This window comes from Temnothorax americanus, unplaced genomic scaffold, assembly GCF_048541705.1.
Source record: "Temnothorax americanus isolate GAGA-0224 unplaced genomic scaffold, ASM4854170v1 Scaffold27, whole genome shotgun sequence".
NCBI lineage: Eukaryota > Metazoa > Arthropoda > Insecta > Hymenoptera > Formicidae > Temnothorax > Temnothorax americanus.
In genome coordinates this window covers 76,721-95,912 of record NW_027509411.1, presented here as the reverse complement: position 1 = coordinate 95,912, position 19,192 = coordinate 76,721, and the positions used below count along the sequence as shown (strand labels likewise).

The 19,192-nt window shown below is 34.4% G+C and overlaps 2 protein-coding genes across 8 annotated transcripts; one reads left to right on the top strand and one right to left on the bottom strand.

The window, feature by feature from the left end:
* Positions 1-694: 694 nt before the first annotated feature.
* LOC143899465 (uncharacterized) lies at positions 695-6,044 on the top strand. Of its 7 annotated transcripts, none has more exons than XM_077409775.1 (7): positions 696-1,827; positions 1,910-2,177; positions 2,246-2,447; positions 2,990-4,320; positions 4,398-4,621; positions 4,734-4,770; positions 5,161-6,044. In XM_077409775.1, exons 4-7 carry the CDS (start codon positions 4,195-4,197, stop codon positions 5,302-5,304), a joined length of 531 nt encoding a protein of 176 aa, XP_077265901.1. In that variant the 5' UTR covers positions 696-1,827; positions 1,910-2,177; positions 2,246-2,447; positions 2,990-4,194; the 3' UTR covers positions 5,305-6,044. The 7 variants fall into 7 exon arrangements, 4 of the variants coding, with proteins under 4 accessions (XP_077265898.1, XP_077265901.1, XP_077265899.1 ...); XM_077409773.1 differs by having other exon boundaries at positions 2,990-3,115; positions 3,217-4,320; positions 4,734-6,043; XM_077409772.1 differs by having other exon boundaries at positions 695-1,827; positions 4,734-6,043.
* A 2,080-nt stretch (positions 6,045-8,124) lies between these two features.
* LOC143899432 (uncharacterized) lies at positions 8,125-18,734 on the bottom strand. The gene is made up of 6 exons (XM_077409724.1): positions 18,205-18,734; positions 14,634-14,767; positions 12,188-12,425; positions 11,728-11,885; positions 11,459-11,556; positions 8,125-10,648 (listed from the first exon to the last, which is right to left on the bottom strand). Exons 1-6 carry the CDS (start codon positions 18,215-18,217, stop codon positions 10,564-10,566), a joined length of 726 nt encoding a protein of 241 aa, XP_077265850.1. The 5' UTR covers positions 18,218-18,734; the 3' UTR covers positions 8,125-10,563.
* Between the last annotated feature and the right edge of the window lie 458 nt (positions 18,735-19,192).

Below are 19,192 nucleotides of genomic sequence, written 5' to 3'. Positions count from 1 at the left end.
ACGCAAATATCAGTAATCTCAAACAACAGAGAAGAAACTTGGGAAAACATTTTAGTTTATTCTAAAAGTAAAAAAGTCATCAAAAAAGTAAAATATTAATAAAATATACAATTACCTTCGGTGATTACAAGTGATCGCTGGTTACAGTTAAAAAAACAAGAAGAGGATAAAAAGCGATTATTGTTCTAACAAAGCTTTGCTCTAGCAAAGACAGAAAAAGAAAACAGAATTAGCGATAAAACGAGAAGAAAATTTAAGAATAAAAGCATAAAGAAAAGAGAAAAAAGAAATAGAGAAAAAGAAAAAACAACAAGAGAAGGAAAGAAAGAAGAATGAAATAAATGCTAAAGAATTACAAACTGCTCATAAAACAAGAAAGTCTTTTAGAAGTAAAAACTCTAGTAGATGATTTATTTTAAACAATGTTAATTTTTTGATATTTTTATTTTACAATTTTATTTTATATTTTATTTTATATTTATATTTTTTATTTTATTTTACAATTTTTTATTTAATATATTATTTTACAATTCTAATTAAAAAAAGTTAAGTTACTATTGATGACGTGTGAACCTTCATAAAATACATAAATTTTTTAAATTCTCGATATTGGTTGATATAAGTTATGTATATGATATGCTATATATACATATAATATTTTATTAAAAATAAATATTAACAGTGAAAATAAATTAATTTTTATTATATATACCTATTTATTAATTGTTTAATTAGAAATTAACCTTAGTTTTATTATGTGGCCAAAACTACTAATTATTGTGACGAAAAACTGGTGTTTTGGTGGCCAAAAACGGTAAAATCGGAACTTATGATATTAGGAGTACAAATAAGTTTCCGCCGTTTTTTATCAAAAAAATCATTCCCAACAATTTTAAACGATGTGAAATTGCTTGTTGAGTCACTCCTAATGTAAGTGCAAGTTCTTTTTGCGTTTGGCACGAATCTTCCTCCAATAATGCTTCCAATTCCGTGTCTTCGTACACTTTTAGCCTTCCGCTACGTTCTTTGTTCTCGACGTCAAAATCACCGTTCTTAAACTTTTGAAACCACTCACGACAACTTCTATGTTTCTACAAGCAATCGATGCGCCTCAGCTGCAGATTTCTTCAAATTAAAGTAATAAATCAAAAGTTCCCGCAAATGACGCTTATTCGGCTCAAAATTCGACACTTTCGCACGAAAAGAATTATGTGATGCCGATACAGTCTGATACTATGTCAAGTTTATGGTGTTGCCAGATGTCCAACCTTACGATATAACACTTTACATCTGACAATTTCAACCATAACCTCCTGGTGAGGCCATCTATTGTAAAACAGCGGAGACTTATTTGTACACCTGTTATAATTTTTATTTTTGAAACATTTATTTAAGGAGTACCTCTTACCCGGCTGCTCTAATCAATGTAGCAACCGAAAAATTATCATTAATAATTGGTTATAAAATTATCGGAAAATTAAATAAAAAAATAAATAATGATTTTTACATAGTGTAAGAGTAAGTTATATGTTCTATTAGTGTAAATATTAAAATTTATACAATAAGTCAGTTGACTACGTCAGTGCTAAAGAGCAGAACATGCGCGTGTCACAACGTCGTCTGTAGCAGTCTGCAGCTAAGTGAGGTGTAGCAGTGTAGCGTTGTAGCGAATGATGCGATGAAGAGATGGAGCCAAAAGAAAGATATAACGTGAGAATGCTGAGAGGGAAAATGAAAGGAAAATTGGCGAAAATAAAGGTTGTCAATGCGCGAGAGAATAATTATGCCGCTACCATACAGCGCAGAGAAAAGACATGTGCAAGTGAGGTTAGAAAGAATAATTAACATTGTTTACTTTTTGATTTTCAAGGTTTGATTGGCAAATAATTGAAACTTATTGTTTATATAGGTACAAAACAATTCTCCGGAATGTTTGCATGCAGAGGATTCATTAGGGTCTCAACGGATAGTGAATTTAAAAGTATTTGGACAACAACTGTGGTGCCTTAGCTGCAACATTGCATTATCAATAAATAATGCAGTTAGTGAAAAAAATTTTGGATTGGCAAGTATTTTCAAGGTCAAATGTTCTCAATGTGGGAGATTGAGAACAGTAAATACCGATGATAAGTTACCTGGAAATGAAGGATTTATTGTAAATACAAAAGCAGCATTCGGTACGAAAATAATTATTTTAATTTATGCATAAAATTACTCTATTATTAATCGCAACATTTATTTACAGGAATGATTGATGCTGGAATTGGGCCAACCCATTTAAATACTTTCTTAACGTCAATAGATCTGCCCTCAATTGCACCCAAATATCTAAAAATTCATGAACGCAGAATTGGTAAGGCTATAGAAGAAGTTGCTAAAGAATCTTGTTTAAAAGGCATTCAGTTAGAAAAAAATTTAACTGTGAATGAATCTCAAGACGTACTATTGTAAGTTTAGTATGTTGTTATTTATATACAGGAGAATATTTATAATTAATTATGTATCTTTTTTTTATAATGATTTTTTTTCTCATTATTGACACATTTATATCAATCAATTTTTGTATTACTTATTGATTTTTTTATAATTTTTTACTAGTAATACACACTAATAAGTGTACTCATTTTGTATCACATAATTTCAGCGGATATATTTTCGTAGTTTGTGGCTTAGTGTTTACTTTATTTTTTTTAAATTTACTTACATAGTGAAACTTTTTATATTTACAATCAATTTTACTTCGTAACATCGATTTTTTATTTTTATAGTATATAGTATATAGTAATATCAGTAATAATGTTACTTGTGTATTTAAAATAATAATAAAATATACTATTATCATTGATTAATAAAAATGATTATGTACCATAAAAAGTATATTATGTACTTAATTTTTCTTTCTGTTTTTTGCTCATTCCTCAGTTCTTAAAAATAAAATTTATACAATTTTTTTTCATTTGTAAAATTAATTATTTTTATTGATATATAGAATGGACACATGTGAAAATAATAAAGAATATTTATCACCTAAAAATAAAATTTATTTAAAAGCGTCGTTTGATGGTGCGTGCATGGCAAAAAAGAGGCAATGGACGAGCTTATAACAGTTTGTCCGGTGGGTGTTTAATTAGATCGACCCTGACATTATAATACACAAACTATTTGAAAAAAACTATTGGTAAAGAAATAAATTGTAAAAAAAATTGATTATTGTAGGGCACGCAACTCTTATTGGCTGCAATTCAGGTAAAGTTATTTCATATGCTGTTCGTAATCAAGATTGTCGCAAATGTAAATTAGGACACCCAAAAGATGATCACGATTGCCGACGAAATTTTGAAGGGTCTGCCAAAGCTATGGAGTCGGATATGGCAGTTGAAATGATAACAAAAAATCCTCTTTTCAAAGAAGAAAATGTTGACGTTAATGTTCTAGTTGAGGATGACGATTCCAGCACTATAGCATCTGTTAGAAAAGTAGCTTCTCACGAAATTGAGAAATGCTCTGATTGGAACCACGTGCTCAAAAATTTTAATAATGCACTATATGCTTATAAAGTACCTCGTGCTTTAATTTCATACTTTTCTAAAAATTTTTCATGCTCTGTTCAACAAAATAAAGGAAATTCATAAAAAATTAGAGATGCTCTTACTGCAGTGGTTCCTCATTCTTTTGGACAGCATGATTTTTGTGGAGATTGGTGCAGAAGTCAAGATGCAGGAGAGAAATATCAGCACAACAATTTACCAAATGGTAAACCGCTTTCGGACTCGGCACTTCGTTTGTCTTTGACTCAAATTTTTAATCGGTACATAGATTGTGCTGAAAAATTAGCTGAATGTGGCTCTTCGCAAGAAAACGAGTCAATGAACAATATTGTGGCCTCAAAAACTCCAAAAGCGAGACATTACGCTGCTTCGGAATCCCTTAGTTTTAGGATAGGCGCAGCTATATGTCAGAAAAATCTGGGTTCGTCATATGCAAATGACGTTTTTCGTAAACTGGAATTATTACCAGGAAAAAAATCTGTGAAATATCGCACAGCAAAAGATGAAAAAAGGCAAAAAGAAAAAGTAAGAAAAGGTAATGTACAGTTTAAAAAACAAAGACTTTAAAAAAAAAAAAAAGAACGAGAAAAGTTGCTACCAGCGTGCGCAGAGAAGGAGTTAAATTGCATACCAATCTGGTATTGCTATGCACGATTTTACTCAAATGCAGAATATTCAAAATCTTACAGAAATAACCGATTTTTCTCAGTGTAATATTGTTGTATTTGATTTAGAAACAGCTGGTTTTGCTAAATCAGATGAAATATTGCAGGTATTGATTTCGTGCATAACTAATCTTCGCAGTTATTATATTATCTGATGTACTACGAATATTAATTTTATTTTTAGATTGCGGCATACGTCGAAAATGAAACATTTTCCGTGTACATATCGCCCACTCAATTAATATCCAAAACCGCAACAGCTGTAACAGGTCTCCACGCAATGTCCGGTGAATTGTATTTACACGGCACAAAAATGATATCGACATCAGCTACAGACGCTGTGAATCAATTTATTTCATTCCTACGAAAATACGATCAATGTCTTTTAATCGCACACAATTGTTTCAAGTTAGTATTACGGAGAATATTTTGCAATTTTTATCGACAGCATAACAATAATGAATAATATCGTTAGCAAAAACCTCTATTATAATCTAATTTTATATTATTCTTTTGGCAGATTTGATGCACCAAGATTGATCAAACTAATTGAGAAGGTAGGATTAATGCAAGCATTTTCTTCATGTGTAAAAGGTTTCGCAAATTCACTGGAAATTAGTAAATGCGTTCTTCCCGAAAGAGTCAAGGAAAAACAAAAGTTTTCAATTGCTAGTCTTGCACAAGATTTTCTACCTTCATTTGATGTACAAAATCTACATAACGCAATTGAAGACGTAAAAATTTTACATAAAATTATTGAAAAACTAAATATATCAAAAAAGATGATAGTTAACAATGCCAAAAGTATTTATTTCCTTCTACAAAAAGAAGAAAATAAATTAATAGAGTTGCAAAATAAGTCGACATTGTTAGAGTATAAAAATAACGTATCTAGTCATATAATACTAAGAATGTCAAAAGCTGGAATAAATAAGTCTGTATTACAGCAAACTTATGAAAAGAACGGTGTTGATGGTCTGCGCATTTTATTAAGCCAAAGTATTGATGGAAAACCAAGAATTACCAATAATAAGAGAGTAATTGACAAAATATGTGATATATTTACTCTGCAAGAAAGCTGTGAAAAATAATATTTTTCTAAGAAATTATGATAAGTATAGTTGATGTGTTTATGTATAACTATATATATTTATAAATAAATATATATATATAATATTTACTTGTTTACTTAATTAATAAAATGAATAAAAGATGTTTAAAAAACGCATTTTACTTATTTACGTGTAATACAACATTTGAAACTTCGCGCGATTTTGACACTCGGAAGATCATTCGTCCTAACCTCTCGTACGTCATATTAAAACTACAATATCTTTTATAACTAATCGTCAACACCAAGTTTTCTTCTTATCATTAGAAAGATTATTATTTTAACTACAATTTTTTAGTTTTTTGTTTACCTGGCTCGCAAACTTGCCAAGAAAATACATCACTTCCGGTAAAAATTTTAGTGTTTACCATATGCCCTGTGTTAAAAATGCGAATTTCAATACTGATATTTTTACAGTTTTTATCGTCAACCTATGCTCAAGTTTTGGGCATCGGTCCGTTGTGGTTCACTTTACAACATATATTAATTTCATAAAGATCTGTCATATTATGATCAAGGTAAGAGCCTCCTTAAGTTTATTTGTTTGCCGACCAATTAAGTTTCTTATCTAAAAGATTTTCAAGAATATGTTAAAGTATTAGTTAAAAGCGCTACATAACAAAAAATTTAATTAACACGCATTTATTTCATCAAAAATTTTTTAAGTAGCCACAAATAGTGCACTGACTCTATTAAAAATTTTTTAATACATAAATTTTCCCCGGTCTCTCTCTCTCTCTCTCTCTCTCTCTCTCTCTCTCTACACACACAACACACACACGCACGCACGCACGCACGCACGCACGCACGCACGCACGCACGCACGCACGCACGCACGCACGCACGCACGCACGCACGCACGCACGCACGCACGCACGCACGCACGCACGCACGCACGCACGCACGCACGCACGCACGCACGCACGCACGCACGCACGCACGCACGCACGCACGCACGCACGCACGCACGCACGCACGCACGCACGCACGCACGCACGCACGCACGCACGCACGCACGCACGCACGCACGCACGCACGCACGCACGCACGCACGCACGCACGCACGCACGCACGCACGCACGCACGCACGCACGCACGCACGCACGCACGCACGCACGCACGCACGCACGCACGCACGCACGCACGCACGCACGCACGCACGCACGCACGCACGCACGCACGCACGCACGCACGCACGCACGCACGCACGCACGCACGCACGCACGCACGCACGCACGCACGCACGCACGCACGCACGCACGCACGCACGCACGCACGCACGCACGCACGCACGCACGCACGCACGCACGCACGCACGCACGCACGCACGCACGCACGCACGCACGCACGCACGCACGCACGCACGCACGCACGCACGCACGCACGCACGCACGCACGCACGCACGCACGCACGCACGCACGCACGCACGCACGCACGCACGCACGCACGCACGCACGCACGCACGCACGCACGCACGCACGCACGCACGCACGCACGCACGCACGCACGCACGCACGCACGCACGCACGCACGCACGCACGCACGCACGCACGCACGCACGCACGCACGCACGCACGCACGCACGCACGCACGCACGCACGCACGCACGCACGCACGCACGCACGCACGCACGCACGCACGCACGCACGCACGCACGCACGCACGCACGCACGCACGCACGCACGCACGCACGCACGCACGCACGCACGCACGCACGCACGCACGCACGCACGCACGCACGCACGCACGCACGCACGCACGCACGCACGCACGCACGCACGCACGCACGCACGCACGCACGCACGCACGCACGCACGCACGCACGCACGCACGCACGCACGCACGCACGCACGCACGCACGCACGCACGCACGCACGCACGCACGCACGCACGCACGCACGCACGCACGCACGCACGCACGCACGCACGCACGCACGCACGCACGCACGCACGCACGCACGCACGCACGCACGCACGCACGCACGCACGCACGCACGCACGCACGCACGCACGCACGCACGCACGCACGCACGCACGCACGCACGCACGCACGCACGCACGCACGCACGCACGCACGCACGCACGCACGCACGCACGCACGCACGCACGCACGCATGCACACGCATATGCACACACACACACACACACACACACACACACACATAATATTATAATATATTATAATTCATAGAATTTATTTTTGTTTACAAATTTCCAGATTTCCTCCGCAAGAGGGAAGAAATTTATTACATATAGATGAGGACAAATACATAGTGGAGGCAATACCATCGCAATTATCACATGTTGGACACTTAAACACATATAGGCACTTAAAGATCGAGTATACGAACAGTTAGAATTCGCTCAATCGTCGAATTAGTAAATAAAAAGATTTAGTTCTTGAAATAAGACAATAAAGTTAAGGAGGTTCTACAGGTACTCTCCAGTCAGTTGAGAGATGAAGAAAAAATCTTCAAATTCATCAATTCTAAGTATTCATAAAATATTTTGCTTCCTCATAGAGGAAGCTTTGTAATGGTGAAAAAATTGTTTTTTGAGATTTTGATGGAAATAGGTTTATAATGTTCTAAAATGTCGAAAAATCATATTAGTAAAAAATTTCCGGAAGTATGTATGTATGTGTGTGTGTGTGTGTGTGTGTGTGTGCGTGCGTGCGTGCGTGCGTGCGTGCGTGCGTGCGTGCGTGCGTGCGTGCGTGCGTGCGTGCGTGCGTGCGTGCGTGCGTGCGTGCGTGCGTGCGTGCGTGCGTGCGTGCGTGCGTGCGTGCGTGCGTGCGTGCGTGCGTGCGTGCGTGCGTGCGTGCGTGCGTGCGTGCGTGCGTGCGTGCGTGCGTGCGTGCGTGCGTGCGTGCGTGCGTGCGTGCGTGCGTGCGTGCGTGCGTGCGTGCGTGCGTGCGTGCGTGCGTGTGTGTGTGTGTGTGTGTACGGATTTTTGTACACGCATCTACTTCTACAATTTTTTAGATACCAGTTTGAATTTTTGCACACAAATAGAGTATCATAGAAAGTATGTCCTCCTCAAATTTTATTGAAATCGGTCTACCGGTATAGATTTTATGCAGATTTTCCTTTTTTTTAAAATGTGTTTTACGCTGCCGCTTTCTCAATAATTGAGATAGCGATTTATTTTTAATTTTATTATATTTTCCAGTTTTTTTTCTACCCCTATTTCATATATAATTCATTAAAATTTGATTGATCAGATCTCGTATTACACACATTTGAAATTTCGAAGAATTCGTACATACATAGAAGCTTTATAAAACTTGATCTGATCAACCAAATTTTAACCAATTATATATGAAATAGGGGTAGAAAAGACTGGAAAATATAATAGAATTAAAAATAAATCGCTATCTCAAATATTTATAATATCGGGCTGATTTTTTTTATCGATAAAGTGTCATTTATGGAAGGTTGGTATTGAATTTGGCGAAATCTGCATATTGTTTTAGTTTTTAAGTGGACAAGTATTTTTAGTATTTTTTAGTGAATGTACATAATTATTTACGCAGTCCCCAAAAGAGTTAAGTGTGAAATCAGAACCTTTGCTAACACAGCTTCCTCTATGAGGAAGCCAAAACAAATAAATACCGATAATTATACCTCGAATAAAATAAAAACTTGCACACTTAGGAACTATGAGGAAGCAATGTGCAAGTTTCTACTTGCACAATTACTCTGGAAAAAATAAAGACGGAAATAACCCATTTTGGGGTCCACAATTACGCATAATTAAAAATCGTAATTAGCTATTTTATCTATTTCAAAGATTTTTAAGTTATATTGGTCAATTCTCTCAATTGGTTCTGTCAATATTCAGTTGCGCAAAAATAATCTTCACTTATAGGGGCTCTAACCAAAATGTTAATTAGGGTTACGATATCTAAATAATTTGATTATCTAAAATCGTGGATCCGTGGGTTATATTTTTCTCAAAGTAAAAAGTACGAGGAAACAATGTGCAAGTTTCTACTTGTTTATGAATTTTGATGATGTTAGAGCTTATATCATACCCATTTTAGTCGAAACGAGGAATAATTAAAATTATCGTGTAAGTGCTCCTTTGACTCCGGCTTCTTATACATGCGAGAAAATGTGGTAACGTCACGAACTTGAGTTTCGCTGTTCTGCTCATATGAGCGTGGTCCTTTCTAGTCAGTGACTGCGTTTACTTTTATAAATTTACAATGACTCCTCCAAGCCCGACCAATTCATGGAGAAATAAGGATAGAGTCTTGCGTGGTGTCAAAAGAGGAAAATCCGCTAAAAAGAAAGTTGTTCTTCGAATGGAAAATGCCCAAAAATCATTGACAGATAAAAGGTTATGTGAGGTGCAGTCGCTGCGACGTTGTTAAATCTTCTCTGTTATTCGAAGCACGCTACGTGAACTGTGATATGGCCTGTTTCAATAGCCAATATCACAAAATTTTACACGATAACCCTTGTTTTTCTCGATATTTCTGAAAAGCTTAGATTAATATTATAATATTAATAAGATCTATAAGAGCTCCGTTTTTTGAATCTTTGGTAGGCCGCCTTCATATAATTAATATCTCGTTTCCTGTCTCCGGGAATAACCCTTTTGCCATAAAAGCTCATGTTAAAACTGTGATTTCAAAATTCATTTTTGCAAATTTTTACACGATAACCGATGCTAAAATTTTTTGAGCACTTTTCTCGCATCTCACTTTATATGCGTCCATGAAGTTTTTCTCCAATTTTTAGATACATCTATTATTTGTAGAACCTCCTTAACCATCAATATTTCCGAGAAGTTATTTAATAACGAGAAACGTATTTACATATATTTATATAATTAATACAATTATATTCTTAATTAAGGCTTTAAAATTGAAAAAAAAACTTGCATCTCAGTTAACTTTACTATTGTTATTTATTAGTTATTAACATGTTTTATTTGTTTTTGTTGTTTTATGTATATTGGATATTTTTTAAATAAATATATGATGTCACAGCTCCTTCTATTAACAATTATATTAATAATTGTAACTTATTTATGTCTTTCACAAAATATATAAATTTTTACGTACAAAATAAAATAATAATAAATTATTTATTTGAAATATGTACGTACTTATACGTGTAAGTGTGTGCATAGGTGTGCAACAATCATAAAAATATATATTTTTTTAATATTAATTAAAACTTAAAATGTTATACATATACGTATAACAATTTATAAATAATGCCATCCTTAAACAATGTCACTCACTTCCTTGTCATCTTGAAATAGTTTTCTTCTTTTACGGACAACTTTATCAACTTCTAAACCAGGTAATCTTAAACAATTGTAATTTTATTAATAATTATTATGTTATTAATAATTATATAAATCACTGTATATTCAACTTTCCGAATTTTAAAATTTTCTAAAGGGAGTACAAATAAGTTTCCGCCGTTTTTTATCAAAAAATCATTTTCAACGATTTTAAACGATGTGAAATTGCTTGTTGAGTTACTCCTAATGTAAGTGCAAGTTCTTTTTGCGTTTGGCACGAATCTTCCTCCAATAATGCTTCCAATTCCGTGTCTTTGTACACTTTCGGCCTTCCGCTACGTTCTTTGTCCTCGACGTCAAAATCACCGTTCTTAAACTTTTGAAACCACTCACGACAAATTCTATGTTTCTACAAGCAATCGATGCGCCTCAGCTGCAGATTTCTTCAAATTAAAGAAATAAATCAAAAGTTCCCGCAAATGACGCTTATTCGGCTCAAAATTCAACATTTTCGCACGAAAAGAATTATGTGATGCCGATACAGTCTGATACTATGTCAAGTTTATGGTGTTGCCAGATGTCCAACTTTACGATATAACACTTTACATCTGACAATTTCAACCATAACCTTCTGGTGAGGCCATCTATTGTAAAACAGCGGAGACTTATTTGTACACCTAATATTTTTTTCAAATCCTTTAACAGAATTCCATTCTTAAGAATTAAAAAAAATATTAATAAATTAATTTACATTTAGCTGTATATGTTAAACTTTTACGTGAAATCTTCAAAATAATAATGTCATTTCCAATAAAACTTTATTAAATATTTGAATAAAAAAATACATTAAAAGTAAAATAATTTTTCTTACTCGTCATATAGTTTTTCTTTCCGTTTTCTATTTTCTTCATTTATCACAATATTCTTCTTTACGTTCTTACATTTGTCTTTTTTCATTACACTTCGTTCCTTTTAACAAACAAATACATATATGTCTCTTAATCTGTTTATCAAGGATAAAAATTAATTGGATACAATTAAATAAATAACTATGAACTTGTAGTAAAGTTTTACGTTATATAGAACACTACAATGAGCTTAATAAATAAATAAGCATAACAAAAAATAAATAATTAATACCGAAAGCGACTTTGCGTTCGTATTGTCCAAGAGACGTTTGTATTTAGAAATTTCATCCTCGTGAGATTTATCTTGCAACATTAATTGCTGTTTGTGATTATTTCTGAGCTGTTCTATTTGCACGCGTAAAAGATCGATTTCAACCTGTAATTCAGAAACTGTTTTGATCTTAATTTTTTTTCTATTTGTCTATCTTTAATTATTTTTATTTGTGAATTTTTATATTAAGATTTTCTTAATTCGCATTATGTGACTAATTTTTTAAATGTAATTCCGATAGTAGAAAGCTATAGATATATACTGTCCCTCCACCATATGGCAATTCCCATATACAAACTTATAAAATTTTTGAAGTATTTTTGAAGAAGCGTTACAAAAACGTTATTTATAATTCTGATTTTTACGTATGTACATGAAATAATATTTAAATCGAGATTATAACAGTTGTCATTTTTTTTACCTTTGGCATTGTTTAAGAGTACAGCATGATCGCGTTCTCGTTGCACATTTGCTAGATTATAATTCAATTCCTTATTCTTTTTCTCTAGACTATCCAAGTTTGCTTTGTATCGATCCTCGCGCTTCATGAACCAGCAAAACATATTCTTCAAATTATTTTTTATTTTTTTTGATTGTTCGCGCTCGAATTCTAAGGACTTCTGCTGTTGCTCGCTGAAAACACATAGCGCAGAGAATTTCTGCGCGTAGAGAATTTTTTATTTTTTTTTATCCTTTTACTAAAACAATTTATAAAATTAAATAAAACAATTTCAATATTTTGACATTGAAATTGTTTGAAACGAAATTTTTTATAAACATTTTTTTATAAACAATATATAAATATATTTTTAAAAATATTATTTCGTGTAAGTTTCTGGCACGTATAAAAATATTATTTATAATTGTTTTACTAAAACAATATGGAATGAAATAAAGTACAATATTGCAACTGTTCTTATTTTTTTCTATATACAGAGTGATTCTGAAATAAGTGCGCATATTTTGAGGAACAATAGAGTGACTAAAAAACAAGCATTTTTCTTTAACACAGTTGTTAGTGCCGCAAACGTATCGTTCCGTCAAAAAAATTGTTGTCATTACGCGTAGGCGTAATGAACTCTGGAACTCAGCTAGTCTGTCTGAATCCTAGGTTTATTCAGTTTATTGTCATGTGCAAATCAGCTATTCATATACTATAATATTCATATAATATTATCAGGAGCGGAGATATAATCATCTATTAATATTACTAGAATATTGTATTTCGTTCTAAGATTATATATGCCTAGAATATTATTTAATATTAAATAATATTACTCGCTTATATAGGGTAATACTGATTTGCACATGACAACAAACCTAGGGTTCAGACAAACTTAGTTCCAGTAAACGGCCTACGAATGACAACAATGTTTTCTGACGTCACGATGCGTTTGCTGACAAGTTTATTAGAGAAAAATGCTTGTTTTTAGTCACTCTATTGTTTCTCAAAATATGCGCACCTATTTTAGAATCACCCTGTATAATATGTGTAGTAAAAGTTGTTTTTATTCCAGGAAAATTATTATTTTGTTAAATAAAAGAATTATTTTACACACACGCACGCACGCACGCGCACCCCCCCCCCCACACACACACACACACACACACATATATATATACTGCTAAAAAAAATTAGAGGATCACTTTTTGTCAGTAAATTTTTGCCGATTTTTAAACTGTAATTACTCAGCAAATAATTAACGTAAAAAAAGTTTGAAAAAAAGTTTTACAGGGCAAACTCTCTACTATAAGGTGCTTTGTTCAATTTTCACTTAATAGGTCCACACTCAAAGGCGTGATCAGTTTTTAATAAGAACGTATTTGAGATATCCAAAATCTTGAAATTTGCAGTCTTCTACCGCCTAACAAAAAAATTGGCGAACATAATCATTGATACTATCTCAAAGTACGGACTTTGCCCTTTTAAATAAAAAAAGAACTTTGTCCTACGCCGATTTTATTTAGCGAGATATCGCAATTTAAAGTAACCCCTGTTTTTTTATGATTTTAGCACAATACCGCCGGCATTTGTGTAACCTGATGTGCACCACGGGCATGTTGCTCAGTTAAATTTTGCACATCATGTATGTATGTGTATATGGAGTGTACATGTGTATGTGTGTACATGTATATAGCGGTTTTTTTTAGTAAGAAATGTTGCCATTTTTTGCCATATTACGCGTATCGCGCAATCTTGATTTCATATTGATGCATTTTTTTTACATCAGATTGAGAAATTTTATTAAAAATTTGACGCCGTGCCTTTTCAATCTGATATATATACATACATATTATATATATATATATATATATATATATATATATAATATATATATATATATATATATATATATATATATATATATATATATACACACATATACACACCTACATAACCAAATCTGCTGTAAATGTTGCTGTTAGAATTTAGAATGCCAGCAGAAATATAACAGATTCTGCTAACAGAATGTATTGGTAGATTGATCACAGAAAGTGAACAAAATCTACCATTTAAATGATGTATTCCACATTTAAATGTTTTAATACATAGTTTAAATAGAAATGGCAGATTTTACTCGATTTCTGCCGACAATCTGCTGTTATTATATCGGCAAACCCTGTCGGCAAAACACGAGTTTAATGCAGACACAGATGATATCGGATCTGTGTTGTGATATCTGAGTGAAATCTGCTGCCAATCTATTATCATATTGCGAGCAAATTGTTTACTGCAGGGTATGCGTATAATATGTATAAAGTGTTCAGTGTGGTACGTTATGCGCGAAAATGATACTCGCCCACAGCCGCTTTATAGTAGCTCTTATCTTTTTATCTATTTTAATAATTTTTAATCTTTTACTTACATCGCGTATTTTTTTATACTTATTCAGAAGATCCTGAAGATCAGGACGCAGAATTAAGCGATAATTCATTGCACGACTTTTTTTCTCCTTCTTTCGAAGATGCTTATCTTTCTTGGAGGAAAAACACGGTATATCTATAATGATGACCAATGTATTTAGATGAATCAAGCATTTACATATAAAACATTTTTTTACATTATTATATATGTATGAAGGGTATTTATTTAGAATAGCTACTGCACCTCAAATATCGATGAAATTAGGCTTAATCGATTCGTTTTTGCATAAAACGAAAGAATCTGGCAGAAAAATGCGGCGGTCTGCCCTGCGAAGCGAGATATTTAGCGTTAAAGTTGACGACTATCAGGTTTCGAAACCTGTCATACCGACGCTATGTAGCGATTGTGGTAGCGACAGAAACATGCCCCGCGGCCACATGCGCATGCTCCGTGTCCGCACGCGCATGCAAAAGTGCGCGAATTTGAAACGTATGCATACTTATAATGCATAAATATAAATATGTACTTTTTATATACGAACTATTCTCTGCTTTAACAAATTATTTGTTAAATAATTTGTTAAAGCAGAGAATAGTTGGTATATGGAAAGTACATATTTATATTTACAATGAATAGTTGGTATATAAATATGTACTTTTCATATACCAACTATTCTCTGCTTTAACAAACTATTTGTTAAATAATTTGTTAAAGCAGAGAATAGTTGGGGTATGAAAAGTACATATTTATATGTACAATGAATAGTTGGTATATAAATATGTACTTTTCGTATACCAACTATTCTCTGCTTTACAAATTATTTCTGCTACAGATATTATGCGTCGAAGTTAACGAAACAGAAATAATTTGTTAAAGCAGAGAATAGTTGGTATACGAAAAGTACATATTTATATACCAACTATTCATTGTACATATAAATATGTACTTTTCATACCCCAACTATTCTCTGCTTTAACAAATTATTTAACAAATAGTTTGTTAAAGCAGAGAATAGTTGGTATATAAAAAGTACATATTTATATACCAACTATTCATTGTAAATATAAATATGTACTTTCCATATACCAACTATTCTCTGCTTTAACAAATTATTTAACAAATAATTTGTTAAAGCAGAGAAAAGTTCGTATATAAAAAGTACATATTTATATTTATGCATTATAAGTATGCATACGTTTCAAATTCGCGCACTTTTGCATGCGCGTGCGGACACGGAGCATGCGCATGTGGCCACAGAGCTGACAGAGCATGCGCATGTGGCCGCGGGGCATGTTCATGTCGCTACCACAGTCGCTACATCTCGTCGGTATGACAGGTTTCATAACCTGAGAGTCGTCAACTTTAACGTTAAATATCTCGCTTCGTTGGGCAGACCGCCGCATTTTTCTGCCAGATTCTTTCGTTTTATGCAAAAACGAATCGATTAAGCCTAATTTCATCGATATTTGAGGTGCAGTAGCTATTCTAAATAAATACCGTATGAAGTTGTAATCTGGCAGAGAAATTATATGTGACAAGAGTTATTTAATTATACTAGACACTACAGACGCGCGCTTCGCGCGCGCTATTTAGCTTTAATATTATGCTATTACTATTACACTATTAACCCTTGATACACACAACTGTCAAAATATACAATGACAGCTGCAAATAAAGTAAGAGTTATTTAATTATATCTTTTGTTACGTTAATATCTTTTGTTTGCGTTAATATGTATCAACTGTCAAAAATGTAACATATATCTGTAAGATTATTTTTGCTTTACTTACATACCCAAGGAGCGCCAATGCGGGTATAATGCGTTTTGAATGTACATTAAACATAGCATTGAATGCGTTGTCCCGCATTAGATGCGCATTTAATGCATATTATGGAAGCGCATACCAAAAAATGCACCTATGATCATTGATCGAGGAGCCCAATCGGACAACTATAATAAACGCTGTACTATATTGGAATTTTTCTTTGTGTTTAGCGTTTAAGCATTGCTGTGAGCATATTCCAGTACAGCTATCACAGAAGAAAATAACTTCTTATATATAGAAAATGTTTATTTTTGACATAATAAATGTCATTTATTTAAGATTTAATTTATATAAAACTAGCATGCCCCGCCGGGCTTCGCCCCAGCCCCGGTATTTCTTTCTAGATTAATTTTTTTTTTTTTTTTTTTTTAGTTATTCTGCTATTCGGGGCGGAGACGAATCCAACAAATCATAGATCATTAAAATCTGTCCATCCGTTCTTGAGTTATAAGTGGTGTAACTAACCCGATTTTGTTTTATATATATAGATTTAAAAACTTAAATAAAATGTTTTATTATATGAGTCAAAAGCTATTATACTTATTTAAATATTTTATAAAACCTCTGTCATTTATAAGTTGAATGCTCAATTTGCATTAATTACGCATTTGAATGCGCGCATTTTGAACACACAATTAATGTGGGTTTGAAGCCAATGCAATTGTACGTGCATTAAAAAACATGTTATACGCACATTGCAGTGACATTGGCGCACCTTGGGTAAGAAATGAAAGGAATGTACTCAAAACTTCCAAGAAGCAGAATGACGTCTTAATGATGTATTATTGACGTTATAAAGGAGTCATTAATAATAATAATAATACGTACATCATTTGATGTCACTCTTATGCCGGGATTACGATGAATTTAACGTAACGGTACGCGACGGACGCGAAGTAACGTAACGTGAACTTAAGAAATTACGATCGCCGTAACGTGAAGCAGCGTGAATTTCTAACCTTCTATTCACACCAAGCTGTCAAATCATTTTTGAAATGCACGCTGCTTCACGTTACGGCGATCGTAATTTCTTAAGTTCACGTTACGTTACTTCGCGTCCGTCGCGTTCCGTTAAGGCATAATGCCGGAATTACGATGAATTTAACGTAACGGAACGCGACGGACGCGAAGTAACGTAACGTGAACTTAAGAAATTACGATCGCCGTAACGTGAAGCAGCGTGCATTTCAGAAATGATTTGACAGCTTGGTGTGAATAGAAGGTTAAGGTTAAAGTTATCTTTAAATTACGGCGATCGTAATTTCTTAAGTTCACGTTACGTTACTTCGCGTCCGTCACGTCCCGTTACGTTAAAATCATCGTAATCCCGGCATTACTACGTTTACGCGAGCGTTACTTCTGTAGTAACTTACGACAATTCATTTGTTTATGCGGAGTAAATTATCGTAAGTTACTACAAAATCCCATTTACGCGAAGAAATTATCGTAAGTTACTACAGAAGTAACGTTCGCGTAAACGTAGTACTGTTAAACTTGATATTTCTTTATCGCGCAGTTCCTCTCCAATAATTAACTCCAATATAGGCTAAATTTAATGTTCAATTAAGATGTATTTAATCGTTAATTTATCTCTCTCTCTTTCTATTTCTCTCTCTCTCTCTCTCTCTCTCTCTCTCTCTCTCTCTTCAGTTGCTACTTTTACTTTTTATTAATTAATTAATTTTTTCTAATACCGTGTTATGATTACTTATCGAATATTTTCTAATACTCATCAGTCATCACTACCTTGAACTTCCATATGATGGTTAGAGTAAATACGCGTCACAACTGTTCTTTTTTTGAAGTAAGTTTATAGATGGCTTCAAACATTAAGGCCGATATTCATAGTCAGATCTTATTTCTTCAAGACCGTCTGTAATGTCTTAGGCCGGTATTCATAGTCAGAACTTATATTTAAGACCGTCTTAAGTACAATCTTAAGATGTTTATATGAACCAATCACAGAGCCGTATTAGCATTTTAAGACATTACTTAAGACGGTCTTGAAATAAGATCCGACTATGAACACCGGTTTTAATCACAGTATAAGTAGATACAGCAGGAGCCCTATTTTCAACTCGCATGCGAAATTCAATGCTTTTCAAATAGAAAGTCGCATACGAAAATCATTAAGACAGACTCGAAAATACGGTCCCAGGTCCATTGAGACCGACGTATAGTTAACAAACTAATTAAAAATTATTTATAATTATCTTTTTCAATCGTTTGAAAATTATTTGGAGAAATTTGGCAAAAACTTTTTAGAGTTTGGAAAACCATACAATAATTGAAAATTAATTAAAATCAATTTTAAGCCAATAGTTGGCATACAAATTGTCTATATTTTTTTTTATTTAATTGCTCCAGAATTATTTGGCTAAAGTGTCGAAATATATTTTATTATTTGGAAAACTAATTTATTTTAATAAAAATTAATTAACAAGTAAACTATACCGGAAATAAGTCGGCGTTGAAAATTCATATTTTTTAATAAACAATAGTTTAAACAATTGCTCCTTAATTGTTCCTTTGCTTGCTCTGTTGGGATATTCAATTGCTCCATTCGTATAATTAATTTTGTATACTTTAGCATTTTTATTAAAAAATTAACAAATTATAAGCCGGATGCATTATGCGTTACGCAAAAATTTGTACTCCAGCCTTTAATTTGTTAATTTTTCAATAAAAATGCTAAAGTATTATACAAAATTAATTATACGAATAGAGCAAGCAA